Below are 20,430 nucleotides of genomic sequence, written 5' to 3'. Positions count from 1 at the left end.
AGGTTTGAGGGAGGGAGGGAGTCAGGGAAGTGGACAATATGATCCCAGGATGGCTCAACCAGCCTGAGGGGTGGGGAGGGGCTAGTCTATGACTCTTGTATGTTAAGTTGCTGCCTTTCTGTCCCCCCCTCCTCTCTGCTGCGGCTCCTTAGCTGGAAGTCTGGGTGTCCAAGGTATGGGGTGGGGGAGAGAAAAAGGGGATAGCCCAGAGGAATCAGGACAGGAAATGTTTGGTATATTCAAAGCAGGGATACTTCCCTCTTACTTCCAAGGTATTTCAACCTTATTGGCAGGTTTCAGCAGTTAACTATTGGGCACCGCTAACATTCCAAGCAACAAACTCCAGCAAGTACCCTATATTTTTACTTCACCCTTTCCTGAGGCCTAAAGGCAGGCTCTTCATTTACTTTGTACCAGCAAAAGGCTAGATTGTACTTCCTTTCTCCATTCCCCTAGACACAAAAGGCTATTCCCTTCTCTCATAATAGTCACTCAATTCCTTTACCATCCCTCTCTGGCCTCCATCAACATGAGAGTGTGTCTCAAGCTGAGAATAAAATCTACCTGGAATAGGTGGATTTGCATGTAATACAAAAGAGATATTCCCCATAGGAAGAGGAAAGTGGAATTGGCAATATTTTTGTTACAAAATGGGTCTTAACTGGCAGCCAACTCAGCGAAAGAATGTTGCTTGTAATCTATACTTAATATGAAGGTGAAACTATACAGAAATCTTTCTGGTTCAATCCCCCTCCCCCAGGACTGCTGTATTTTTGTTCTGCTAGAGCCCCAATAATTCCTGTTCCTTTCTTTGCCTGGGCATTTTTTCAGTTCTTTCATAGAATATGGTAAAAAAAATATATCTAAGAGTGTCTCTTTAGGTTGTAGGGGATGATTTTGTTTGTTCCAACTGTCCCCTAGCCTTATCCACAAAGGGAGGGGAAATCCCAGGAGACCCTCTCCTATGGGGGCAAGGTGCACAAGACTGTAAGAATTCAAACATTTTCTTTCCTCCCTGTGGGGCTCTGTTGGAGTGAGTGTGTTGTATGGAATGGGGGAAGCAGGGCTAATTAATGTCTGCTTGTGGCTTCTGCTCTGCATTGCATTTGACCTTGTATGGGACTCCTTCTTGCCATATTATGTCACCTCTTCCCTCTGTCATCCCCTTCACTCCCCACCAAGAGCTGCTGTTTTGCTGCCTCCTCATTTTCAGCATGCCCACACTTTAGCTCTGCTTGTGGGTAATTTCCCTGTTATTCTCAACCCTGAAGCACTGGGTCCTCAGTTCTTACTGTATTTGGGGTCTAGAGAGATAGAAGGGAAGTCTGGAAGGAAGTAAAGGGAGAGGCCAGTTCTGTCCAATGGGGATATGAGGTGGTGAGCCTCCAGCTGAGGAAGGCCTAGGCCCAAGGCTGGGTGAAATAACGGGGTATGATTTCTCCTCAATTTCCAAACTGCTTCTTTTTCTCTCCCAACTGATTTCTTGGGTTCTCTCCCCATTTCTCTTTCCCTCTTTGCCCTCTCCTTTGACCACACCAAAGCTGGTTCGTGACAATGCAGATCTGCGCTGCGAGCTTCCTAAACTGGAGAAACGACTTCGGGCTACGGCTGAGAGAGTTAAGGCCCTGGAGGGCGCACTGAAGGAAGCCAAGGAAGGCGCCATGAAAGATAAGCGCAGATACCAGCAGGAGGTAGACAGAATCAAGGAAGCTGTGCGCTACAAGAATGCTGGCAAGCGAAACCATTCTGCTCAGATTGGTGAGTGCTGGGGAGAGGGTAAGGCCAGGGAAGAGGTAGGCCTGGGCAAGCAGGGTTCCCAACAGCCTTCTGGAGATGGCAGGGCTCTCTTCTTGGAAAGCCCCAGATGCTCTGAAGCTGCTACTGCTTTCTATGGGGTATCCTGATGCCCTCATACACCTCTTCCCTGGGAAGTTTCTTTTCACAATGGAAGGATGTCACTGCTTTCCCTCAATGGAACAAGTGGAAAGAAAAAAACAATTGATTTTTCAAGGGCCATTGAAGCCAACATGGGCAACACAGTAAAAATAAAGGGTAAAAAATAAGGGTTAAGAGGCATCCTTAGTGCCTGGGTCTTCGATCTTCTCTTCAACCACAGCCAAACCAGTCCGGCCTGGCCACTACCCAGTGTCTTCACCCACCAATCCCTATGGCACCAGGAGCCCTGAATGCATCAGCTACACAAACAATCTCTTCCAGAACTACCAGAATCTGTACCTGCAGGCTGCACCTAGTGCTACTTCTGACATGTAGTGAGTAACATGGGGGTGAGAGGTGGGGAAGGCAGGGCTCACTGTCCAGGCCATGGTCAGGAGGCCTTAGTCCCTACAGGGCAAGGATCAGGCAAAATCCCAAACACTCATTTTATTTGGAGTAACTCTTGTTTTCACCCAACCAACTAACCTAATAATGAAATAGGATTAAAAATAGGTACTACTCCTCCAAGCTAAAGGTTAACCGTTCCTTACTTCCTGCTTTGGGAAGCCTCTATCACTCTGATGTTAGATATGGTTTTATTTCTGGGGGTGGAGAAGATGGTGGCCTTAAAGCTTGGGGAAAGGCTGAGATGGCATCTGCTCCACTCTATTCCTCCCATTCAGCTTTGGCAACTCCTTTGCCAGCAGTGGAACTTCTTCCTCCAGTGGCAATCTGGCTTCCTACCAGAAGCTAAATATGGATAATGGTAAGAAGAGGACATTTGTTGTTTAGAACACCCCAAAAAACAGGTATTCCAGGTTGGGGGTGAGAGGGGAGGAGGCAGTTTGGGAGAAGCACTAACAAGTGGCTTTGGGGTCTCTATCTCTCCAATAGCATCCCAAATCTCTTGTCATGTGTGGGGCTAGGAGTCTCCTTTTTTGATTCTTCCCTTATTATCCATCCTAACCCCTTCTCTTAGTGGGGGAAAAGAATAATCTCTTCCTTAGAACTGTTTACCCATAAGGAAATTTAGAGTAACAGGAAAGTAGTTATACCCCTAAATCCTCAACAGCTTCCTAAGAAATGGTGGGGAGGGGAAGAAACTTAGGAAATTGTCACCTGATGCCTATCAACTTGTTTATTTTCTTTTGTCTCTTCTACTCATCATGCTTGATCTCTCCAGGAAATGCCACCGACATCAATGATAATAGGTACAGAGTTTTTCCTCTTAGGGTGTCTCTTTGATGGGTGGGTTGAAGTGAAGCAGGGGTATGCAGGAACCAGCTCAAACCAAGTCAATTCTTATATTTTGAGTGTGAGCATTTATGCCTTGGAAAATTGGAAAATGCTACAATTTGGGATTTTTGATTTGTTGTTGATTGTCTATATTTAAGAAAGAAATGGAGAAAATGTTAATTTTTCCAGGAGAGCCAGTTTTTAAACTGGGGGGGGGGCAGGGGTGAGTTCTTAAATTTCCCTAACCCTCTCATGGAGGTTCCCTGGACTATGCTATATGAAAGGAGTAGGGTGGTGATGGAGGGAACTAAGAAGACCATTCTTTCCACTACTGTGACTAGTAAGTTTATCCCAGTCCATTCCCCACTTTACCAAAAAATGACTTTTCCCTTGATCAATCCAGAGTTCTCCCAGAATTTGACCCATTTCATAATATGGTCTAGTGTAAAATAGTCATGGGGTGAAAATTATGTTCTCATTTCACCTCTATTGTGAAATAAAATTTTGGACAAGTCTTCTACAACTGGAGGCAGAAAACCTGGCTTTGAATTGTGGCTCTGCTATTTACTACCCACATCCTTAGTAGGTTCTCAAATTCCTCATCTGTAAAAGAAGGCTACTGGAATACTTTCCAAAGTCCCTTCCAATTCTAAATCTCTGATCTTCTGAACAGTCCTTGTCCCTCTACTTCAATATAGTGAAAGTAAAATAAGAATGTTAGAAAACTGTTCATAATCGAAAAGTAGTGGTAGATGGTATTATCTCTTCTGCTTTTTTTCCCCCTAAACCCATACCTTCTGCCTTAAAATCAATATTAAATATCCATTCCCAAGCAGGAGAGTGGTAAGGGTGAGACAAGTAGGGTTGTGACTTGTCTAGGGCCATTTAGCTAGGAAGTATCTGAGGCCATGTTTGAACCCAGGTTGTCTGGACTCTAGGCCTGGTGCTCAATCCACTGTGGTACCTACCTATCCCTACTTTCTTCTTTAGGAGTGACCTGCCCTGTGGCTGTGAAGCTGATGACCAGGCTAAGGTTTTCCCCCTTCATCAAGAGACAGCAGCCAGCTAATCCTCCCCCATGAACTGATGGATATCTGCACTTTGAGGTAACTTTAGGTGTCTAACAGAGACTAGCCTTGTTTTGCCTTCTTTTACTTCTTCACCATCTAACTCCCCACTTCTCTCAAACTCCAGACAGTTTACTGTTCCTTAAGCAGATTTCTGCCTGCCCCTCTCAAATGCTGGACCTATGCTGCCTTCCCTTGACACTCATTCCCTTTAACTTGAATCTGTATTCTGCCTGGTGTGGCCTGCTCTTGCCACAGTACTAGCTCTTGACCACTAGAGGTCACTGGTACATGCCCAAAGAAAGAATGAAACTAGGAAGCTGGACAGGGAAGGAACAGAGATTTTGAAGGAGGCAGGAACAGCTAAGAGAATTCAAAGGCTGGAAAAGACGAGGAGAGACCATATCATTCCTCATTCCATCATACACCTCAATTATTTTAGAAAGATCGTATGTATCCTGATCGAAGAAGTCTTCAGGAAAAGTCTTCCCTGACACCTTGTTTCCCAACCTCCGCATTTTTATTTCCTACCAATATCTATGACAAATGCCATCTCTGGGCTCCCATTCCACTGACTGGAAAGAAAGCCTGATGACCAGACTGCCTTTTTTTTTCCTCATATGGGTAACCAGAATAGTTTCTAAGCATGTAAATGCAAACCTTCTCTATGGGGCTGTTCTATAGCCTAAAGGCCATTCCTTCAACTTTTGAACTGGGAGGGAATGGGGGACCAAGGCTGAAGTTCCTTCCTCTCACTTTGTGACAAGAGTGGATGGGGGACAAGGGAAAGGAAACAACACTTCACCTTTGTAGAGGCTATCTGTCCCGAGCTTTCTGATTCATAGCTATATCCTTACATGCCCTCTCCATCACTCTCCTGGATCGCTAGGCCCTCTTCCCCTTTTCACCTGGTCAAGGTCTCCCATAGATTTAGAACTCAACATAAGGCTTCACTGGGGATCATTAACAGGGAAGACATTGGTAGACTCTATTAAATTCAATAAACACTTTACATGCCTACTACAAAAAAAGGCACTGTAATAGGTGCTGGGGACAGAAAGATGAAAGTATCCTTTCTATCAAGGAAATCTGCATTCTTGCCCCAGCTAAGAAAGAGCTCAGCCAGAAAGTTACCCAGGATGGGCCATCCGGTCTTATGCAAAATATCAGAAAGATAGAAAAAACTTCAGATGTTGGGGGATTTAGGAGTGAACAGTAGGGAGCGATGAGAGAAAAAGGGGGTGGGAATTGGTGGATTCTATGTATATTGGCATTATGGCCAAAATCTGTGAAATTGGTGTACCTATTCCTTTTCTGAATCAAAAAACTCAGTTGCTTTTTATGGCTGGGCTGCAGAGTGATCCCACTTTCTTTTTCTTCCCCAGTTTCTAAGAGGGATTGAGGCCTCTCCTCTCAGCATGCTGCAAACCTGTGGTCTCTGATACTAACCCCTCCCCCCAATCTTCGTTGTTCAACTGTATCATGTTTAATGTCTTTCTCTTGTTCTCTGTATATCTCTGTGTACTGTATATCAAAACTGCTGCTATGTCTTTTTTTTTCCACTGTCTTACTCTAGAAGGTATCTAATGATGTATCTAGCAACTTTTTTATGCATAGCCTACCCCACTCACTTGGGATAGTAAGGAGGAAGGTGAAGGTTTCTTCTCTCTCATGTATTTGTCTTTCACAATGAGTGGTATTAATCACTGAGTTGGGGTCACTGGTAAAGGGGTCAAATGGTAAGAAGGAATTAAGGAAGCTAGGGGCCCATGGCCTTTCTTATTTAAAAACAAAGCCTTAAGTTGAAGAATGTTTTGGCTTTATAAATCACACAAACACTTCCTTTCCACATAGATTTGTTGAGTAGGGATGGCTAGAATTCCTATCCTCTGAGGATTCCAGATATTTACCTCTGTCCTCCAAAATCTGTCTCTTTCCCTCTTATTATTCTCTGGGCACTATAAACATGGGTGGCTGAAGCCACTATCTCTCTTTCACTTTTGCCCTTTGTACATGCTACCCCATAGTTTATGCCCACAATTCCCAGAGCAACACTGCAGTGATGGAGGAGCAAGGGACTCAATCCCCTCAATCTTTCTTCAGAGCCTGGCAAATAACTGCTTGTCTCTTTTTAAACCAGAGTGGATAGGAGAACAGACAGATGGTAGTTGACACTGTCTGTCTTCTTGAATTTCTCCCAGGGTAATTCCATAAACAGGCAGGGAAATTTCTTGCACCTATTTTTGCAACACCAACCTCAAGGTTTGGAGGAAGTGAGCTGTACCCCTTTCTCTTGTTCCATATTATGCTGCCTTATGCTCTCACCTCTCCCCCCACTCCCCTTCTTGGTTTGGGGTAAGAGTAACTGTCTCTAGATTTATTCCTCTGAAGCTGGAAGCAACAATCTCTCCAAATGTACAATTGTTCCTTCAGCAAAATGTTTCTTCAAGAAGAATCCTTTTCAAAGAGTGCACTTTAAGGAAGGGCAAAGCAGAAAATCTGAAGGAAGTAGAGCTTGAAGGTTTGATATCTGAAGTTTCAATTATACCCTTCTTTAGCCCAAAAAGCAACTGCCACTGGGTGGAGGAAAGGGTCATAATTCTGGTTTGGCTTGAGGCTAACTCTTTCTTCCATCCAACTCTGCCTAAGTGCAAGTAATTTTATAATTAAGTGCAAGTCTGGAGGACTTAGACCACAGACTAGAAAGAAAGCCTGATGACCAGATTTATCTTTTTTTTCTCACAGGGGTAACTAGAATAGTCTAAAAGCATGTAAATGCCAACCTTATCTGCAGCCTAAGGGCCCTTTTTCAACTTTTGAACTAGGCCTCTACAGTTAACGCTTAGGAAGAAAACCAGAGACTTATCTGTCCTACAGATAGGATAAAGATAAGCCACTTAAGACTGTCGGAGGCATAAATCCAGGACAGAAAGGAGAACTCAACTTTCTCAAACAAAACAATCACATCCCTACTTCTTACAATCAACTAGAAGAACGTAGAACTATGTTCCCTTCACACAAACCCACGTCCTTGGAGTCAAAAGGGATGGGAAGGGGGAAGAGGGAGCATAGACATACCTCCAAAGGTTATAGAATTGACCGGAATTGGAGCTTAGGGCAGACCAGAACCTAAAAGTACCAGACAGATAACGTAGAAGGAGATCAAACACTGATCAAGAAATGAGGGTAAGGTCCCTGTCTGAAGGAGAACTACTTTAGCCAAGGGGCTTGATGCCGAGCTTGGCCACCAGAGGCCCCGAGTCCAGTAAGTCTTATGGAATAGTGCCATTTAATTATTCTCTATTGGAGCAGATGAGTGGTGAAGGCACGGGGTGGGGGGAGGAAGGACGAGGAACGTATCCCTCACTCGCTAGACGCACGCACGCAACAGACAACCAACCAATCCTTCCATGAAGGCCTCACCTGCATCCCCCTCCCCTGCCGGGTCCTTACACCTGGCTGGCGCTCCCCTTCCCCCATCTGCCAAATGTTGCATGTCGGAGTGGAAGAAAACACACCGCAAATCCCAGTGTCTATTACAGTGTGAGCGGATCTCTTTACGAATAAAAGGAAACATTAACCTTGCTCCTGCCTGTGTGTCTTCGGGGGGAGGGGAGGCGGCTAGAGGTGAACCACGGAGGGGGAAGGGCACTTACAGCAGAGCCCCCGCCTCACGGAGGCCCTCCTGTCCTCGGGCTCAGATTGGGGGGGAGGGTTCTCCCCGCCGGGAGGAGCTGACGGGAGGTATCCGGGCCTAGGCATTCCCGACCCAGCCTGCGCACGCATGCGCTCTCGCCCGGTCCAGGTGAGAGGATGATGCGTCCGCGAAACGGTAACTGGGTGGGGTGCGAGGAAGATGGGAGGGAGGAGATGCAGTACGCCTGCTCTGCGCCTGCGCGTTCCCTTTCCCGTAGCCGGGGGGCCGCTCCGCCCCTGTCACGTGACAGCGGTGCAGGTGAGCAGCACTTCCGGAGGCGGGCGCTAGCATCGGGGCTCCCAGCTCGGGCTCCGGCTCCGGCGGGTTCGCAGGGGTCAGGCTATGGCGTCCTCCTCCTCCTCCTCGTCGGCCACCGTACCGGCGCCGTCGGCGGCGTCAGCGGGCCCCGGGCCGGGTTTCGGCTTCGCCTCTAAGACCAAGAAGAAGCATTTCGTGCAGCAGAAGGTGAAGGTGTTCCGGGCCGCTGACCCGCTCGTGGGCGTGTTCCTGTGGGGCGTCGCCCACTCGGTGAGACTCTGCCCCCTTCCGGGCTGTGTCTCGGAGCCTCTCCCCCACCCCCAGCTCAGATCGCCCGGGTTTCTGCGAGGAGGGGTGTCAGGGGCGAGCCGGGGAGGTCCCGGGCACTGGTCTAGGCATTCACGCTCATCTCCGTCCTCCTTTCTAGCCCTGGTCCTTGATTCCGGAGCCCCTGGCTTAGCCTGGGTGAGCCCCAGACTTTATGAGTCATCTAACTCCCAGTATGTCCCCACTATGGTCCGAAGGTACAGCATGTCAGAGGTGCTACCCCAAACCCCTTCCCTTTCCCATTCCAGCCTGCTGGCGAGCTTGGCCCTAACTTTTAAGAGCTTCCGTGGCTGCAGTGCTGGAAGTTGGGGGGTGGGGAGACACCGTTTATCCCAGAGCCTGGCATATAGGAGGTGCTTATTAAATATTTATTCATTTTCATGGGGAGGACTATGAAGAGTGTTCTTTAGTAGAGGAAAGAGACAGCTGTCATTCCTTAAATGTAAATGTAAAACACTGGGGGAAAGGTTAAGATTTCGTTAAGACAGAAATAGGGGGGGAAAGTTGAAGTTTTCTCGAGCACCCCCATTCCTGTATTCCCTAATGTAAGAGCCTCGGATCTAACTTATTACCAAGGTGTAAGAGGAAAGCAGTGTAACTGAGGATCTTGGATTAACTGTCTTCCTTTGCAATGGCCTTAGGGAAAGGCAGGGAGCTTCAGATTTTGACACTTTTCTTTGTCCTGCAGAAGGGTGGAACTAAAATATCGCCACTTATATGATTTTATGATTTGGTAAAGTGCTTCTCTGTGGTCTGTACCTGTTTCCTAGGGGCTTAGTCTCCAGTGGTTGTAATTGATCTTCAGAGGAGGAAAAGCTATTCTTTATAGTGCTCTCTCCTGCCTTTCCACTCTACTCTCATACCCAAACCTATCTTCAGTAAAAGAAACTTTCTCACTTAAGTGTTTAGGGTAGGGAGAAGTAGTCAACAAAACACTTGCCATTGTGCCAATAGGCTCCCTCTAGAGCTCCAGTTTAGTTTTCCTTTTAAGGCTTAGATGAGATATCCCTTGAACATATGTCCTAATGATGATTCAGCTTATGGCACAGCAGGTGCAAGGGATGGCTGAATCTTAGAGGATAGCAAGTTATTTTTCTGGAGGAGTATGGGCCTTCTTTTCCAACTAAATGAGTTGCCACTGCAGTCAGTCTAAAGGATTTAGATTAGATTTCATTCTCTTGGGTCATGTTATTTGGGAGGAGATGGATGGCAGGCTTGAGGAGAGGGAAGAGGGGAAAAAGAAAAGTAAAATCAAAGGCATCAGCTCCTTTAGAAAACCTTTAGCATAGCAGGTACCTCCCACAATCCCTTCCATCTGCTAGACTAAGCAGCTTGTAGAATCTAGCATATTATTTGGGGCAGGGAGCAGAATAATGGGATGGTCTTAATGAATGTGCTCCAAATGAGCTTATAATTCCTGGCTGCCTGGATTTCTTCTGAAATCAGTTGTTCTTTTTTTTTGGCTTACACCTGTGAGGTTGAGGAACCTTCTACAAAGAATTGGGTCAGAGCTATAGAACTAAGAAGAGAAATGTGCAAAACATACTTTCATTATTTATGATCTTTCTCTAAGGCTTAGAGTCTAAGCCATCCTATCTCCATGCTTTTATCCACTCTCTCTTTGTTCTGGACATTGGGTGAGTTGGATAGACTGGTCACTGCCATTAAGAATTGTTTTTAATTACTTAGCTGCTTCTTCCTTCCCTCTGCTCTTCCCCTCCAGGGTCCTCTTAGCTCCACCTGCCTGAAATGACTACATTTTAAAAACTCGGAACATGGAACTATTTGCTTTCCCTGCTGAGTATTTTCTTTTTCTTTAGAATTTCTAGAAGCTTTTAAAATAAACATGAGAAGCTTACAGGGTTTGCCTGATAAAATGACTGTAAGTTGTGGGCATGAAGTCACATGGAGTGGATTGAGAGTGGGGCTATAAATAAATTTGCCCGCTTTTGTCCTTAAGCAGAATGAAGGAATAGAGATTTTATTTCTCCCTCGGTTAGCACACATAGATTTTTTTTTTAAGGGATGAGGTTTAAACTGCTGACTTTCCCCCATCCCAACCTTTTCCTATTGTCATTTACTATCTCTGTTTGATTTTTCACTAGATTAATGAGCTTAGCCAGGTCCCACCCCCTGTAATGCTGCTTCCCGATGACTTTAAGGCTAGCTCCAAGATCAAAGTCAACAATCATCTCTTCCACAGGTGAGTGAAGTCTCTTCCTCTTTTCTCTTATATAAGATGAGAGACTTTCTCTACCTTTCTCATAATTCAGGAATATTTAAAACTTCAGAAGAGAGCCTTAAGAGTTAAAATTTTAGAATATAGAATCTTAGCATTCCTACCCTCTAAAGGTTTACCTGAGGAAACATTTAGTGATATTCTCTCTTGCAAGGCCATCAATAGCAAATGACAGATCATCAGTCTGGTCCTTGGAGCTCTCTCACGTTAACTCAGTCCATTCAACAGTGGGCTCATTGTTGATCTCAGTACTTACCTGGGCCTCCACTTGTTAAGATGAGTATTCCCTCTTCAACCCACCCTCCAGGGAGAACCTGCCTAGTCACTTCAAATTCAAGGAGTATTGTCCCCAGGTCTTCAGGAACCTTCGAGATCGATTTGGCATTGATGACCAAGACTATCAGGTAAGGAATCACTAATGGGATGAAGTTGATTTCATCTTCCCAGCAAATGAAAGGAAGAGAAACCAGATTTGGTTCTGACTTTGATATGTTGTTATCTTCAGTTCTCTCCTGTGGGCTAGACATTTCTTCTGCATATTTTCAGTTGATCAATTTACTTTCTCTCTCTTTGGAGTGAAAGAGGGATCTCCATCTCTGGTCTCTGGCCTCTGTTATATTTCCCAGGTTTCTCTTACCCGAAGTCCCCCAAGTGAGAGTGAAGGCAGTGATGGTAGATTCCTTGTCTCCTATGATCGGACTCTGGTCATCAAAGAGGTTTCTAGTGAGGACATTGCTGATATGCATAGCAACCTCTCCAACTACCACCAGGTTAGACCTTCAAATTCCATTCTACTACCTCCCTATAACCCACAAATGTCTAAGTTTCAGTGACCCAAAAAGACTATCTTACCTTATGTAGACCACTTAAAAAAACCAAACATATAAACTGTTAGGGCAGCTGGGTGGTACAATGGATTGAGCACTTGTCCTGGAATCAGAAAGACATCCTCCTGAGTTCAAATCCAGCCTCAGACACTTAGTAAGTGCGTGACTTTGGGCATATACCTTAACCCTATTTGCTTTAGTTTCCTCATCTGTAAAATAAGCTGGAGAAGGGAGTAGCAAACCACTTTAGTATCTCAGACAGTTGGATAGGACTGAACAACAACAGCAATGTGGACTGTCATCACAAAGTATATATTAGTGCCTGGTGATATAGAAAAAGAATAATGGCTACATTCCCTCCCCTCTGAGAGCTTACAGCTAAAGATATCTTGTGTTTGGACATAGTATAAGCAGTAGATTCATGTAGGGTCAGTCAATAAAATGTTAATATCCTTATCTGTCAGGGGCAAGGGGATGTCAAGGATAATAGCCATGGTCATGGATAGTACAGAATGAGTCCAGAAAAGCTCTATTCCCTTAAGATCAATTAAAGTATAATGCAATGATTATCACTTTTTTTTTGGCCCATGGAGCATGTTCTAAAGGAACTTCACCCACTCATCTTGGTTCTGCTTGCCACGAATGGAAAACATGAAAAAAGGAGCCTGAAAAAAGTGCTATTTCTTTCTTTCTTTCTTTCTTTCTTTCTTTCTTTCTTTCTTTCTTTCTTTCTTTCTTTCTTTCTTTCTTTCTTTCTTTCTTTCTTTCTTTCTTTCTTTCTTTCTTTCTTTCAACCCTTACCTTCTGTCTTGGAGTCAATACTGTGTATTGGTAGGCAATGGGGGTCAAGTGACTTGCCCAGGGTCACACAGCTGGGAAATGTCTGAGGTCAGATTTGAACCTAGGACCTCCTGTCGCTAGGCCTGGCTCTCAGTCCACTGAGCTACCCAGTTGCCCCCAAAAGTGCTGTTTCTAAAGAAGCACAGATACCTTAATTCTAGACTCAAAAGCATAGGTTCTTTCCTGGGTGGATATTATTTTTGCCTTAAATCAATCCATGGAAGAGTTCTATTCTAAAATGGAATCCTCTGGATTTAGGAAATAGGAGTTTTAGACCTCACTTCACCAACTGGCAATATCCAGCAAATCCCTTTGCCACCTAGAATTTCCAATTTATTTAATTGTGATATAAGAATACCATATCTGGTTGGCATGGTTCAAGAGCAATAGAAATGATTAGAGGTATTTTGAGGAGGTTTGGTCCCTATGATCCCCTCTCCTCTGAGCACCATGGCCAAGTTCCAGATTAGATTTTTCTCCTCCTTAACTTAGAACCAGGATTCCTTTTGCTGAGTGTTTCCCAGGTGGGTCTGACTGGTCCTCTTTTCTGATTTTTCCCAAATCCTCATGTGACTGCTCCCTGGGACTTCCATTCTAGTATATAGTCAAGTGCCATGGAAACACACTGCTTCCCCAGTTCCTGGGAATGTACCGGGTGAGCGTTGATAATGAAGATAGTTACATGCTTGTAATGCGCAACATGTTCAGCCACAGGCTCCCTGTGCACAGAAAGTATGACCTCAAGGTAAGGGATGAAGTGGGGTGGGGGGCAAATAAAGAGAGTCCAGAAGGGGACCTACAGGAGCTAGAAAAAAACAATGTCAGTGAAGTGGTGAAGCTGGGAGGGGTGGGGAGGCAACAAAAAAGGGAATTGATCTGAAGAGCAATGTCCTTCCTCTCCAGCCACTCCTTGACTATCTCTTTCCAAATCTTTTCTTTTGCAGGGTTCCCTGGTATCTCGGGAAGCCAGTGATAAGGAAAAGGTGACATTGGTTTTTGTGGGAAGTGGGGAAAAGACTTATGTCTTGACCATTCTTGCTAATGAGGGAAGAAAAAAAATCTGATTGAAGGATTCCTGCAGACTACTCCCTGCTTCTAGACCACAGGAAGGAAGAAAGAATTCCCCAGGAAGGGTTACGTCCAATTAAAAAGCAATTGGCAAATCTGGCCTCAGATACTTCCTACCTGTGTGACCCTGGGCAAGTCACATAACCCCCACTACCTAGCCCTTACTGCTCTTCTGCCTTAGAACCAATACACAATATTGATTCTAAGATGGAAGGTAAGAGTTTTTAAAAAAAAAAAAAGGCAATTGGCTTTTAATCAGAGCTCAGATGGGGCTTCTTTATGGGAAATGTAGGGGGTGGTTTAAGAACAGAAAATGGGATATACTAAACATGGGAAATACATGTGTTGACTCTCCTCATCCCATGAGTTTTCTCAGGCTAAAAGAAAGGTTTCTATTAAGAAAGGAGATATGGAAGAGTTGGGATGTGGGCAAAGATTGGGTTGGCCAAAGGCATGAGAATAAAGGAGATGATTCTGGGCCTAAAAGTGAGCTGGGAGTGACTAGAACTAGGTACAAACCATGAGTGCATATTATGAGTGGAAGCAGAAACCATTTAGAATATAAACTTATAGAAGACAAGGACTCCTTTTCATTTTGTCTTTGTATCAGTGCCTGGCATATAATAGATGTTCAAAAAATGCTTCTTGTATGTAATTAGTTGTGAAGTTATTCTTAGGCCTTGGCCAGGTTTGTGTCAGGTTTGTACAAGGCTTTGAAGTACCTTTCAGGAAAAATATCAGGAAGAAGGCCAGGGACCTAAGAAGGCATCCTGGAGCAGTGAGGAGGAGGGGGAAGGGGGGTTTTCTGAGGCTGCCTTAGGATTTATTATAAAACATTGCTTTCTCCATTACTCAGGTTAAAGAATTGCCTACTCTGAAGGATATGGACTTTCTCAACAAGAACCAGAAAGTTTATATTGGTGAGGAAGAGAAGAGAGTATTTTTGGAAAAGCTAAAGAGAGATGTGGAGGTGAGGTTTGGTGGGATTGACTCTAAAATGGTGCCCTCTAGTCATTCCTCCATATGGCAGCTGTGTCTTCTAGTTCTAATGTGAAGGAGCTTCTCTCCTTTGTCCCCGTCTTTTTTGTTTAGGTTTAGTGCAGAGGTTTGGGGACTTCCAGATTCCTAGTGGGAGATAACTCACACTCTGGTTGGGGCAGGAATGGTAGGTTTGAGGTGTAAAGACAGGACAATTATCTTGGACTCTTAAGCTATGAAGAATCTAACTAGATATTAGTTGCCCCTCTCATTTGTCCTCTAATCCTTTGTCTCTTCCCTAGAGATAGTTAGAATCATAGTGGGTTGGAAGGGGTGGATTCCTAGAAGAGAAGGAGTGGTCTGGTATCTCTGACACATTGGTGGTCCTTCAGTTTCTAGTACAACTGAAGATTATGGACTATAGCCTCCTCCTGGGTATCCATGACATTGTTCGAGGAACAGAGTCAGAGGAAGAAGGACCTGGAAGAGAAGAGGAACCCGAAGGGGAAATGGACTGTGGCATGGCAGGGCCTCCAGCTTTGGTTGGTTCCTGTGGTACCTCTCCTGAGGGAATTGGAGGCTATATCCATGCTCACCGACCCTTAGGCCCTGGCGAGTTTGAATCCTTTATTGATGTCTATGCCATCCGAAGTGCAGAAGGTGAGAAAGATGTTGGAGACAAAAATAAGTTTGGAGCTATTCCTAGTGGTCAAAAAATAAAATTAAGGAGACCTTCCCTGGAGGGAAAGGAAAATTAAGGGAGAGTGGTTTATCCCAGAAAATGGCACCCCCGAGTTGAATCATACAATGCCTTCCAAGAATGGTTTGACAGACTCTCCCGGCCTGGAGGGCATCTCAGAAGTCATCAGGTCTAACAGGAAGTCCCTCTGTCATATCCATGAAGCAAGAGAAGAGAAGGCACATGTTAGATAACTGTAGACAATAAATGAATGTATATTTTTTGGAGAGCGAAGGGGTGGGTGAAAATCAAGGTTATTTGCCTTTCATTGTGCTTCCTCATCTCTCAGGGGCCCCCCAGAAGGAGGTATATTTCATGGGCCTCATTGACATCCTGACCCAGTACGATGCCAAGAAGAAGGCAGCTCATGCAGCAAAGACTGTCAAGCATGGAGTGAGTATTCCCCATAAACTTTTATGCTCTTCTGGGCCTCACCTTCACCCAGCCCACTTTAGGGCTTAGAAACAGTCTTTTTTTTTTTTTTAACCCTTACCTTCTACCTTAGAATCAATATTGTGTAATGGTTCCAGGGTAGAAGAATGATAGGAGCTAGGCAATGGGGAGTTAAATGACTTGCTCAGGGTCACAGAGCTAGGAAGTGTCTTGAGGCCAGATTTGAACCTAGAACCTCCCATCTCTAGGCCTGGCTCTCAATCCACTGAGCTATCCAGCTGCCTCTAGAAACAGTCTTTAGGGGACATGCTTTGATTTCCTTTGGGAATGGCATGTTTTAAAATTTTTATTTTTATTGTCATGCAAAACCCACTTCCATATTGGTCTTTGGTGTAAGAGCACTCTCATACATAACCCAAACCCCAAAACAAAACTGTAAATACACTGATGTGAAAGACAACTCCCATCAGGGGAGCAATGCCTTTTGAAGATGTGGCTTGGGGTGGGGGAGAGGGATCAAAGAGCTGAATATAGAAATCAGAGGAAGGATTTGGGCTGAAGGAGCAGTCCATCCCCAGACCCACCCTGAACCTCCTCTTTGTTTCTTAATTCTCCCATTCCACAGGCTGGTGCAGAAATCTCAACTGTCCATCCTGATCAATATGCCAAGCGGTTCCTAGATTTCATCACCAACATCTTTGCATAGGAGACTGTGTGGCCCTCTGGAACTCCTTCTTGGATTGGGTGGGGGAGGAAGGAGTGACAGATGTAGGGGGAAGACTGGAGGAGTTAGGGCTGTCCTTTTCCTCAACTAAGTCCAGGTTGCCTCTTCCCCAGTCCCAGAATGATGTCCTCTTTGCTTCTTGTTCTAACCCCTGCTCCTTCCTTCCCTCCCCCCAGTCAACTTCATTAGCATTTTACTGAGGATATTTTTTTTTTCTTTCCCAAGTGCCTTGATCTTTGTAAAATGTCATGTTATTTTTATAAAATAGGAGGGGCTGGATTGCTTGGGGTTGGAGGGAGGGGTGTCTTCGGGCCCTGGCAGGACCAATGACTGGCTCTGCGGCTTGAGCCAGGGATGACTTGAACTTTGCAGTTGACTTTATTGGCAGCCCAGAGGCTCACTCTTCACTATTCCAGCAGTCCCCCACATACCTGGGGGAGATGTAGATGCATGAGGTGGTGGAGCCAGTTTTACTCGTTGAAGTGGAGGGATGTTCAGAAGATACAGTCAGCAGGCTGGCTTCTCACTGAGATGGGGGTTTGGGGGGATTATATGACTTTGTCAGGGACTTCAAATGGCTCCCCAGCCCCTTCCCCAGGGTCCGGGACCACCTAAGTCTCAAAGCGTCCTCACTGTCTGGGCCCAAATAGGGGTTGTAGCTTGTTCGTGGCTGCTGGTTACCAGAGCCTCTGTCTCTTCCTGGTACTGGGACCCTTTAATCAGGTATTTAGGTGGCTGGTCCTGGAGCCTGGGGTAAAGAAATTTCTGAAGCTAAAAGCTCACTCTATTTAATATTACTTTCTCCTTATCTAGTTATTCCTGGATATTGTTCCAGGGTCGGGGGAGTTCTTCAACCTGGACCAAACCTTATCTTTTGGGTGCATCGAACCCAGGACCATTCCTTCTATCTCTCTCCAGCTCTGTCATCAGCCTACCCCCATTCAACCTGTCGTGTGCTGCTGTTATATCTACAAGAAATAGGTGGCATTGTCATCCCTGTTCCTTACCTCCTGAGAGGAATTAGCCATAACTGCCCTTCCCCAAGTCCTCTAGGGGTAGTATACCTACCTGGTTTGAGGGGCATCAGGGGAGTCTAAGCCTAGGTGACAATCACTCCTTTCAGATTTCTCCATAGTCCCCGATGCCCAAGGTTCTAAGTCTGGGCAGTACTTTCTGTGTGGCTAGATTTTTCGTCAATAAATAGTAGCTCTGTGAGTATATTCCCCACCTATTCCCTTGCTCCCACTCCTTTAGGAGGAAGAAACTGAAGAATAATGTGTGTGTGAGAGTGTGTGTGTTGGGGTTGGGGGGAGCGCTGATGTCTGATCTTACCCTTCCTCTTCGCCTCCCTCCAGGGGCCTGATGAAACTTACTCCTCCCTTCCCTCTTTGTCCTATCTAAATGCAATAAAACTTAGGACACCAGCAACTGCCTTTCTCTAGAAATTGGTTTTCTGACATAGCTGATGCATCAGGGGCAGTGTGGGCGTCTTCATTTGTTGCAGTTCCATCCTACACCTTTTTTTGTAAAAAAAAAAAAAAAGAAAAAAGAAAAAAGAAAAAGAATCTTGCATATTCCTATTCTTGCTGTCTCGATATAGAAATAAATTATTAAACCTAAACTGTTTCCTCTTAGTGCTTTATGTATTTTTGAGATTCAGTGTGGCATAGAAGGGGAGTGCTAAAGGGACAGCTGGGTGGCTTAGTAGCTAGAGAGCCAGGCCTGGAGATGGGAGGTCTTGGATTCAAATGTGGTCTCTGACACTTGCTGTGTAACCCTAGGCCAGTCACATAACCCCCACTGCCTAGCCCATATTGCTCTTCTGTCTTAGAACCAAATCTACATACATAGTATTGATTCTAAGATGGAAGGTAAGAGTTTAAAAAAAATGTAAGTGTCCCCTCAGCAGAAAAGCCAAGGAAAAACAAATGTCAATATTCCTTCCCCAAGCTTCTTGAGAAGAAATCTGGCTGCAAGAGAGGGAGTGGGTGGGGGAAGGGATACAGCTAGATCCTGGGAAAATGTGGGAGAAAAATCAGTTATCTAGTCTCTGGGATGGGAAGAGTGGATTGATGGTGCTCCCTAAACAACCCCCTGGGATTTCCAAAAGCCTCCTTATTAAATTCCTCTTTGGCCTTTGGGGGGTGGGGGTGGGGGAAGGAAGCTTGACTTGTAGATGAGGCCCTAGGGTGAACAAAGGGGTGGAGATTATAAGATTTTAATCTGAAAAGCAGCACAGATTTGGGTTAGGCTGGCTATTTTGGGATGGTATTGGAAGGACTGAGCAGTAAATGGACTCTGAATCCTCTTTTTCCGGGCACCTTGATGCATTTTACTTCCTCAATTTCCCTCTCTGTTAAAGAATAAGTATGGGCAAAAGAATTTGTAAACCAAAGCTGAGACTGGCTTCTAGAGATCAGTGGGAGTTTCAAATGTATATGAGATTGTTTTCCACTCGAGAATAATAACCAGGCTATTTTAAGGGTCTGATGTAAGAGGGAGAATGCTGAACTCAGAATCTGGAGTCCTGGACCTGTATTCCCAGGTAAATGCCTACTAGCCAAGTGCTCATGGGAAAGTCTTCCCTGAGCAGAAGCAGAACAATTTATACAATAACATGACAACAGTTGACTTTGAAAGGCTCAGGAATTCTGATCAAAACAATGACCCACCATGACTGCAGAGGACTCCTGATGAAACAGGCTGCCTACCCCCACACCAAGAGGTGATGGAATCAGAGTGCAAATTGAGATAATGTGTTTGAACATGACTCATGTGGGAATTTAGGGCAGCTAGGTGGCGCAGTGGATAAAGTGCTGGGTCTGAAGTCAGGAAGACATCTTCCTGAGCTCAAATCTGGCCTTAGACATGAACTAGCTGTGTGACCCTGGGCAAGTCACTTAATCTTGTTTGACTCAGTTTCCTCATCTGTAAAATGAGCTGGAGAAGGAAATGGCAAACCACACCAGTAGCTACCATGAGAAACCCCAAATGGAGTTATAAAGAGGCACAACTGAATAACAGTGTGGGAATTTGATTTGCTTGATTAGGTTTATACCAGTTTTTTCTTCTTGCTTTCTCAGTTGGGGAGCAGGGGAAGAGGATGGGAGGGAGAGAAGTCAGATCTTCACTTAAAAAAATTAAACTTAAAAACAATTTTTAATGGAAAAGTTACTGAAATAGAAAAGTTCTGTGCTGTAGCTAGATAGCACAGTACCTTGCTTTTAGGTAAGGGTTGTTTTTATTTTTTCACGTAAAAAGAATTTACCAAGTACTTTGACTGGTGGATATGAGCAAACCTTCAAGTGCTATAGAAATGGGTATGAGTGGTGTACTATTCTCTTTATCTATTCCACTTTTCTGCCTGGGGTTCCATCTGGCATGAACGTTAAAAATGGGTAAATGGTAGGGGGTGTTTTCGATTCACCCAACCTCATAGGATCATAGGCTTAAAATTGAGAGGCTATCTAGTCCAACCCATTCATTTTACCCACAAAGAACTTGAGCATCAGAGAAGTCAAATGACTCGTCCTGGGTCACACAGCTATTAGAGGCACAGTTGAACCATTCGCTATTCTTTCATCTCACCTTTCTGCCAGCGGCTGCATCTGCAATGAACACTCTCAAAGTGAGTAAATGATAGAAAAGGTGGCTTCCTCCATCCAATCGCATAAATCTAGGGTAGAGAGCTGGCAGGCATCTTTTGGGACATCTAGTCCAATCCCTTCATTTTACCAATGAAGAACTGAGGCAGAGAAATCAGTCATTCGCCCTGGGTCACTCGGCTAGGGAGTAGTTTGGCTGGCATTTGAACCCAGGTCCTCTGACCCTAGGTCAGCCTGCTGGGCATTGTCTCAGGTGGGGTTTCGCACCAGGTCATGTAGACTGTCTGCTAGTCCATCCGTTGGGCCCCGCCGTCTCCGGAAGGCTGTGCTTGTCGAGTCTCCGCCAGCCCCCAGGCCAGGCGAGCAGTTGCATGAGAAAAGAACCAGCGGAAGCCGGTAGAGGGTGGGGTAAGGTGACGAGGAAATGGGGAGAGGTTCAGGTGAAGGGGGGCGCGCCCCCTCCCTAGGAGCATCCCTCGGGAGTGGGGGGAAGTGCG

The 20,430-nt window shown here is 45.2% G+C and overlaps 2 protein-coding genes across 4 annotated transcripts in view; both read left to right on the top strand.

The window, feature by feature from the left end:
• KIF5A (kinesin family member 5A) overlaps nucleotides 1-6,276 on the top strand; it is a 30,885-nt gene extending 24,609 nt beyond the window's left edge. Inside the window, exons 24-29 of the mRNA XM_044679463.1 lie at nucleotides 1,542-1,758; nucleotides 2,117-2,270; nucleotides 2,619-2,701; nucleotides 3,119-3,146; nucleotides 4,162-4,277; nucleotides 5,624-6,276. Of these exons, the coding sequence (XP_044535398.1) occupies nucleotides 1,542-1,758; nucleotides 2,117-2,270; nucleotides 2,619-2,701; nucleotides 3,119-3,146; nucleotides 4,162-4,240 (561 nt within the window). The 3' untranslated portion in view covers nucleotides 4,241-4,277; nucleotides 5,624-6,276. The remainder of the gene's footprint in view (nucleotides 1-1,541; nucleotides 1,759-2,116; nucleotides 2,271-2,618; nucleotides 2,702-3,118; nucleotides 3,147-4,161; nucleotides 4,278-5,623) is intronic.
• Nucleotides 6,277-8,234: 1,958 nt separating this feature from the next.
• PIP4K2C (phosphatidylinositol-5-phosphate 4-kinase type 2 gamma) lies at nucleotides 8,235-18,056 on the top strand. 3 transcript variants are annotated; one of them, XM_044679941.1, is made up of 10 exons: nucleotides 8,235-8,463; nucleotides 10,626-10,700; nucleotides 11,098-11,163; nucleotides 11,386-11,529; nucleotides 13,025-13,171; nucleotides 13,371-13,409; nucleotides 14,351-14,464; nucleotides 14,865-15,132; nucleotides 15,501-15,604; nucleotides 16,230-18,056. In XM_044679941.1, the coding sequence occupies exons 1-10, from the start codon at nucleotides 8,278-8,280 to the stop codon at nucleotides 16,308-16,310; spliced, it is 1,224 nt and encodes a 407-aa protein (XP_044535876.1). In that variant the 5' UTR covers nucleotides 8,235-8,277; the 3' UTR covers nucleotides 16,311-18,056. The 3 variants fall into 3 exon arrangements, with proteins under 3 accessions (XP_044535876.1, XP_044535875.1, XP_044535877.1); XM_044679940.1 differs by having other exon boundaries at nucleotides 10,626-10,723; nucleotides 11,067-11,163; XM_044679942.1 differs by lacking the exon at nucleotides 11,386-11,529 and having other exon boundaries at nucleotides 10,626-10,723; nucleotides 11,067-11,163.
• The last annotated feature ends 2,374 nt before the right edge of the window (nucleotides 18,057-20,430 follow it).

Source organism: Gracilinanus agilis, chromosome 5 (genome assembly GCF_016433145.1).
Source record: "Gracilinanus agilis isolate LMUSP501 chromosome 5, AgileGrace, whole genome shotgun sequence".
Classification (NCBI taxonomy): Eukaryota; Metazoa; Chordata; class Mammalia; order Didelphimorphia; family Didelphidae; genus Gracilinanus; species Gracilinanus agilis.
Note: the sequence above shows the minus strand (reverse complement) of the source record. Positions and strands in the feature narration are given on the sequence as shown.